The sequence below is a fragment of the Agrilus planipennis genome, unplaced genomic scaffold (genome assembly GCF_000699045.2).
Source record: "Agrilus planipennis isolate EAB-ADULT unplaced genomic scaffold, Apla_2.0 scaffold9, whole genome shotgun sequence".
NCBI lineage: Eukaryota > Metazoa > Arthropoda > Insecta > Coleoptera > Buprestidae > Agrilus > Agrilus planipennis.
In genome coordinates this window covers 398,604-406,426 of record NW_020442467.1, presented here as the reverse complement: position 1 = coordinate 406,426, position 7,823 = coordinate 398,604, and the positions used below count along the sequence as shown (strand labels likewise).

General features: G+C 32.9%; 2 protein-coding genes across 2 annotated transcripts in view; both read right to left on the bottom strand.

Moving 5' to 3' along the window:
* Positions 1–259: 259 nt before the first annotated feature.
* LOC112906663 lies at positions 260–3,053 on the bottom strand. Its single transcript, XM_025981241.1, has 3 exons — positions 2,699–3,053; positions 1,236–1,424; positions 260–423 (listed from the first exon to the last, which is right to left on the bottom strand). Exons 1-3 carry the CDS (start codon positions 2,823–2,825, stop codon positions 281–283), a joined length of 459 nt encoding a protein of 152 aa, XP_025837026.1. The 5' UTR covers positions 2,826–3,053; the 3' UTR covers positions 260–280.
* A 2,168-nt stretch (positions 3,054–5,221) lies between these two features.
* LOC108736894 (monocarboxylate transporter 13-like) overlaps positions 5,222–7,823 on the bottom strand; it is a 9,373-nt gene continuing 6,771 nt past the window's right edge. The window contains exons 4-5 of the mRNA XM_025981211.1: positions 5,803–6,084; positions 5,222–5,241 (exon numbers count right to left, since the gene is read on the bottom strand). Of these exons, the coding sequence (XP_025836996.1) occupies positions 5,222–5,241; positions 5,803–6,084 (302 nt within the window). The remainder of the gene's footprint in view (positions 5,242–5,802; positions 6,085–7,823) is intronic.

The following is a 7,823-nucleotide window of genomic DNA, read 5'->3' as shown; positions in this document are numbered from 1 at the left end:
ATGTCAGGAAGGAATTGCAGCGGAAATCAATAAATAAAAATGATAATAGAGCGATTGTTGACAGAATGCCCACCTATACACACGACAGAAGTTGAAGGGGATTTCGTAAACATAGAAAAGAGATGTCAGGTAGGAATTGCAGAGGACACCAATAAATAAAAAGGAGAATAGAGCGGTTGCTGACAGAACGCCCACTTCTACTCACGACAGACGTTGTAGGGAATATCGTAAACATAGANTAATTACAATAAATACAAAAATTTATACGTTAAAGATTTATTTATTTATTTCCAGATAGTAGTTTAATACTTTTTATTTTTCTGTAAAGCATTTCCGGTGCCCAAGTTACAACTACTACCAGGAGCAGTATGGTAAGTACGTGCAACACCATTTCATCATTCTGTGACATATAACCAATGAAATCTGAAAAAGAGTGAGTAGGTAGGTATATTTTTAGAACAGTAATTCGTTTAAAGAAAATACAATTTAAAAATCAAGCAAAAATACACGAAAAGTAACATAAAGTAGGAATATTGGTCGGGAAGCATTAGAAGACAATTTTCAAAATAACTTCTAGTGATTACAATTGGCACAATATGTAATTGAGCAAACGCAAGACCTCGAAAAATAAATTTTGTTGAAGGTGAACGCGTATTTAGTGCCTGTCGTATTATAGAATTTGGAAAAAGTACAGGCATCGTCATCTAGCGGGTATTCGCTGCCACTGAAATACTCACAAATGCAGTACGTTTGTAAAGTAAGTTAGCGGTTCACTACATCGGTGAAACAAACATGCAAACATCTACTGTAAATATTCTTCTACACCTGTTAAACAATAAAATACATTTTAGGTAGTCATATTAACGGTCAGTTAATACAATAAATGGTGCACTAACGATCAGCTGACATAAACTACAAAAACAATAATGGAAGAAGATGAAAGTTAACAATTTCAAATCCGACCACAAGTTATTGGTTAGCAATTAATTGCTGCGGTACTTCTAACGAATCTGTAAATTCATTTTAGTGAAACTTTCCCCGTCCCCTAAAACTTTTTTCATTAATAGAATAACATAATTATCTCATAATTGTCCGTGCTAATCCACCTAAACCCATTATAATACCTGCATAGTATTAGTTAGTATTCTATATAAGAGAATAGTGTTTTCTATTATTTCTAATTACGAAAGGAAAGCTTTTAAAAATCGTACAATGCAAGAAGGTTAATTACTTACATAAAATTTGACCCACACTAAAAGCTGTAATTCCACTTATAACCATGTAAAAACTAAATGCTTTTGGAAATTGTTGTGGATATTCTTCATCAATTACCAACGCGATGAAAGTGTAAAGAGGACCTCTCATAGCACCGAGGCACCCGGATGTTACCATAATCCACCAATAATCCGATCTTGAAGTGAAAACTAAAACATTTCGTCTCATAATGTAGAGTCACAACACAAGACCCCGAAAACTAAATTTTCTTGAAGGTGAACACATGTTTAATGCCTATCATATTATAAAATTTGGAAAAACAAAATCTGAAAGTGAATTTTCAGATTTCAATTTGACTGTTTTCAAACGATATGTTTAAAAAATGATTCAGAAGAAATAGATGGTGAGGTGACTCTATGCGACAATATTACCGATACCTACCTATCGGACAAGTGTACACCCGAAACAGGTTTGAGCCAATTATGCAAACATTATTATAACAAATACAGGCAGTGTATCGCCATCTGGTNGCCTATCATATTATAAAATTTGGAAAAACAAAATCTGAAAGTGAATTTTCAGATTTCAATTTGACTGTTTTCAAACGATATGTTTAAAAAATGATTCAGAGGAAATAGATGGTGAGGTGACTCTATGCGACAATATTACCGATACCTACCTATCGGACAAGTGTACACCCGAAACAGGTTTGAGCCAATTATGCAAACATTATTATAACAAATACAGGCAGTGTATCGCCATCTGGTGGGTATTCGTTGCTACTGAGATACCTACTAATGACTAAAACGTTTCGTCCCATCCAATCGGCTTACTTAATGTAAAATCATTACTCATGATTGGCAGTGTTGTAAGCTCTAACTTACTCTATGGTATCCTGTAACGTCATAAAGTCAAGGGAGAGGTAGGGGAGAAGGGGGATGTAGCAAAAGCTTCCCGACGTGTGGATGAGTGATCAATTCCTATTTTTAAGAAATAAAAAAGCTGTTTATTGTTGAGCATATTATTTAAAATAACGGAATCAAGGAAACCTTTTATAACCATAATATAAACTATCCTGAGCTAATCTTCGCATTTCCCTAAAACTATAACATCCCACATCCTTAACTATTTGCGAATAGTAATCTAATCTAGGTTCACCTATACTCCTTTTAATTCCTGTTTCTGCCTCTAATATGTTTCTGACTATACCTTCATGTCTGAGAAGGTGTCCTACCAACCAATCTCGCCCATTTTTTATTGACTTCGATAGTCTCCTATTCTTTCTAATACCTCTTCATTTCTAACCTTTTCTATTCACGGTATCCTCATCATTAGCTTTTTGAACGCTTCTAACCTTTTCTTTTCCGCGTAGCGTAGAAGTGGAACCGGATAATGATTATGCAGTGCATTAAAAATTGACAAAGGACATTTCTATTAGAATATTAATTCTCTGTCGTGTGGTACATGTCGTATTGTTTCTTACCAAATCGTACAACCATAAAGATAAATGTACATCCCAAAAACAAGACTCGACTGGAAACATTGGTAACGCCCATTAACAACGTGAAGCAGAGACGACTAGCCAAATCGGCAGTAAAATTAACAGTCATTATGGTAGCTATATCTTCTTTGGTAAAGGCACGTTTCGTCAAATATCCAGGCAGTAAAGCCAGAAAATTTAGTTCTGAGATTACAACGGCAGAAATTCCAACAGCTAAATTGTAATAAGACGGACTTCTTAATAACGAAGGATTTGGGTGTTCCCTGAAAAATAATTCCTTGTATTATTATCGTCGAACGTCGACATTATTAGATTTCTTCAGTTATATTTTGTTCAAGTATATAACCTTCTAAATGAACCAATTTTCTATCTATTTTATGTCCTTTTGTAGTGACAAGTTGAGATGAGGCCTTTAAATTTCATAATTGGGTATTTTATTAGAGATATGAAAAATGTTTTTTTAAAAGTATTTAAATACAAAATGCAAATACTTTATTGATTTGTTATTTCAAATGTAAAATACAATATAGATTTCTCTTTTGTATTTTAAATGCTAAATNAGATTTCCCTTTTGTATTTTAAATGTTAAACGCAAAATACGTATTTTCAAAATACTTTTTTTGTAGTACTTATTTAATTAACTACATTTACTTAAGTATAAAATATTTTTTATTTTCGATTTGCATTTTAAATGCAAGTATTTCAAATAAATCACATCTCTGTATTTAATATAGTAGCGAGCACGAGGGTATTTGTGTGCGATCGGGCGTACGTGTGTGTGAGCGGCTTATCGATTTGCCGACTAGCCGCGGGCGCCTTTCTTCATGTGCGCCGTATTTGTAAATGTGTGTGTCGTACCTGCGTTCTGCGAAAGCAATTAAACAGTTCAAAGGAAAAGAAACATTTCCGGACGGTTCGAGAAGGTTCCCGAACGGAAACATAAGAGTATTTAAAGGAAGAGAGAAAAATATACATGTGGCCAATGTACTATTGGTTAATAAAATCAATAGCAAACGTTTTGGACTACATTTTGCCGCGTGATGCATAAGAAGAGAAGTGGAGGCAACGAGGTAAGACACCACATGTGGAGAACAGGTTGATTCAAATCCCAGGATTTGATGTATTGGTAAGTTTTCAGTTTAAAAGCAAAAAGTTTATTGTGGAAAGTGGAGACTGTCTAAATTACCCCGTTTATGATTACCCCTTCCACAGCATTTGCAGAAGATTCTTTCTCTTTAGGTGGATATCATAGTTGCATGTTTCTCTCAGGTAGAGTATATTGTATAGTGTTGATATTACAATAAGTATACGTTTATTTTATGGTTTTAAAATTACTTTTATTTTTTTTTATTATTTCTACTCTTGTTTGTGGACAATTACTTTTGATTTGAATTTTTTGCAATTTACTAGAATATAATTATTCTATTTTATATATTTGTGCAAGAGTGAGTATGTTTGAGAATCTAAATTATAGTTATTGCAAAGTCAATTATAAATCAATGTTTTAAGTTTCTGAATAAATTATCGATTAATTAAAGTTTCTTGTGATCAGCAATTTTCCTTTTGGTAATCACCCTTCCACTAACTTAAAAATATATCTGGTATCAAAGTTTTAAACAACAAATCGTGAAAAGGTTTATTCTTTTTATGTGGGTAATATAATATTGATATAGATGCAGGTAGCTGACTAAAAAGTACATGCATTTTTGTGAAAACTTCGAACTCTCCTTACATGACCATTACGTAAATGAGTACTGAGTGACATCATACGTGCACATCACAAAAAAATCACAAGATGTTCATCGTAACATTGCCCACATGACTGAAAATACAGGGCGGTTTTGAGTAAAATCATTGCTTACTCGGTATAACAATATTTAATGAAGTAAAGTTTTCAATTTCATTCTGACTTACAAGGGATAGCTAAGAAAAACAAAACGGTTACTTGCTATCCAACTTAATCATTACAAAAGTCGATATTGAAAATTTTTGTAATTTTGTAGAAATCCATTCACTTTTTTATATGACACTTGGTACTCTTTTACCTTTCGCGTCAAGGTTGTCATTGAGTTTATTCGACTTACACGGAGTCATTACAAAGGGATATGTCTTGTTCTAAAAAGTGCTCAGCCTGGAAATCTAGTCCTTCAACGTAAGCACCCTATAAAAAGTTTAAAACCGTTAAAGACTTTTGTGCTTGCGCCTATGGTATCTACACAAGTTGACTTCAAAAGTTGCAACGTAAGTATTGTTTACCAGAAAGCTCAACGAAGATGTAATCAGTAGTAAAGAAGTTCTATACACCCCGTTACAACTACTTCTAATAAAAAAGAAATAAAGCCTTAACTCACTAAGAGGTACATATTAATAAAAGTTTATAATGTCTTCGTACATTTTTATTTTTACGCTGCAGTTAGGACAGAAGAAGAATAATAGAATTTTGGAACATTCAACTTTATGTACCCGGTTATGAAATGTTTGAAGCAGACACTCATAGAATGATTCTTAACATTCTTGCCTTAAATCTGTTGAAATATTAGTAAAATCGCGAAAAATAAGTTGACACTTCTTAGGATGACACAATGTCGTAGTGATTTAGACGTCGATATTTTCGAGTGTAGCAGGTACATCCTGAAAAAGTATTCGTTACCGTATACTGCAACGTAGAGAAGTAGATATTAGGAAGGGAGTCAGACAGGGATGCAAACTGTTACCGCTACTTCTTAATCTAAACATCGAAGACGCGATCAACATCATTAAAGACAGTACAACTGTAGGGATTGATATACAGGGAGAAAAGATTAATATGCTTAGATTTGCAGATGATATAACAGTACCAGCATCTAGCAAAGAGGAGTTGGAATTAGCTTTAAATAAAATGGAAGAGGTATTGACAAAACAGTATTGTATGAAAATAAATAAAAGTNAAATAATTTATTATTTTAGCTAGTTTTAAATTGTATCCTACATAATATATAGGTATTACGTTTGTATATTATGTTTGTAAATATATAAATGACTCATTATTATTTGTGAAGAGTTTACGCAGTTATCTTCAAATCGGTTATAAGAAAACAATAACTTACCAAATTCTATTTCCATATCGGTCATAACAACTTTCTTCATATGCATTTTAACAGGATGAAGTGATACAGCCGCAAGTATAACATGCGAACTAATTGCTGCTAAAATTGCTACCGTTCCTCGAAAACCGTATGCATCCAATAAATTCTTAACGAACATTGGATAAAAAATTGTGATCATAACTGTAAAAGATTGGCCCACGCCCATGACAACTTTTTTCTTTTCGTCGAAATACAAATTAAAAACTGTTAGTATAGCTGCTAAGAAAATTCCAATCCCCAATCCTGTAATGTAATGAATAAATGTATCGATAAATATCAATTGTAGAAAATAAATTATGTAAATACCTACACTTATATTAACAACATTATCTACTTACACCTTTGATGCCTCACATTGTGCGTATGAGACTTTAAACAGGACTTAAAGAGTATCAATACATTTTTGTTTTACCTACTTTAACAGCAACAAAATTCAATAGACCCATTTAACTAAAATACGACGTTTGTTCAAATTTGTTCGCAAATTTTGTGCATAGTGAAGGTGTCAAAAAACACACTTTATCTCTAGGCTGCATCGAACCTGTCACACGCAGCGTGGATAGGCAATCAACTGGAACTTATGATTTGAAAATTACTGACTGAATTAGCCTTTACGTATACATTCATTCATTAATCTTTTTAATCTACTCAGTTTTGAAATTTCATATCCACCTGAACAAAATGTAATGTCCTACCACGTGGATTTTAGTAATTTAGGAACGTGAACTATCTGCAAAATTCACAAGAGCTATAGCCAAAAAAATATTTCATCATTTTAGATCCTTATACAGTGCATATGAATTACTCATAAGTGTATTTTTTTAAATACTATGTGTAATTGGAAGTTAAATTATTAGGAAATCTTGAATAATCGTTTAAAAATCGTCGACATTATCAATTCAGTAGAAATTGTTTAATTAAAGAAAGACTCAAAAACTCTTAGAAAGATGTTTCTTTTTTGTGATAACAAAAGTAAACGCAATAAACAGACGCTAGAATTACATGAAACCGTATAAATGGATAATATCAAAGAACTTATAATATCAAAGAACATTGCTGTCTTCTAAATAAAAAGAAGTACCAAATTAATACATTTAACTGAGATATCTCTGATTAAGCAACAACCATACAAATTCTTTAAGCAGTCGCTGTAGGGACTCATTAGTAGAAATACAATCGGTCAAAGGTCCATTATGAAGCTTTGAATGAACTTCTTCTAATTATCTTGAAAGGAAGAAATCTCAAGAAAAATAACAAATGGATGAAAGAAAATTCTATTATGAGAACTAAGTAAATAAAAATAGTTTGGTACGTATTTTTCTCCTTAGGATTCTCTGAAAATCCTGAAGTATGCCAGAAAAAGTGAACTAATGATCTTAACATGAAATTGTGGCACATATTTTCTTTTTCAGACTCCGTAGTTTAAGAGAAAACGCGAAAACATTTATAAAATCGTTCACGTACCTGGGTTACAATTAATTTTCTCAGAAATGTGCGATATAATAACTAACATTCAGATATAATGTACTAATTAACGGATACCTAAGTAAATTATTAATATTAGGGAATATATAAAAAGAGAAATGTGCCTACTTATTATGAGTATTAACACTATCAGACTGACTATGAGTCTTTTAGAAAATACCACAAATGGCGCGGTAAACGCCATCTGTAGTACAGTGCTACATTTTAGGATTACGTATGCTCCAACAAGGTCCACTTGTGAGGATATCTACTTGCTAATAACGAATCGTGGCGTAGCCAACCTCAACGTGACAGGCACGTTAGCTTAATAGAATAAAATGATTCGAAGTGGTCTGTATTCTGTCGAAACTGCCAGACGCGGATCGCGATTTCGATCTTTTTGAATCTCAGCAGCGCGTCGCAGACAGCTCCGATAGAACACAGACCAACTTTTACCTGCTGTCTTAACAGTGCGTTTTAGAAAATACCACAAATGGCGCGGTAAACGCCATCTGTAG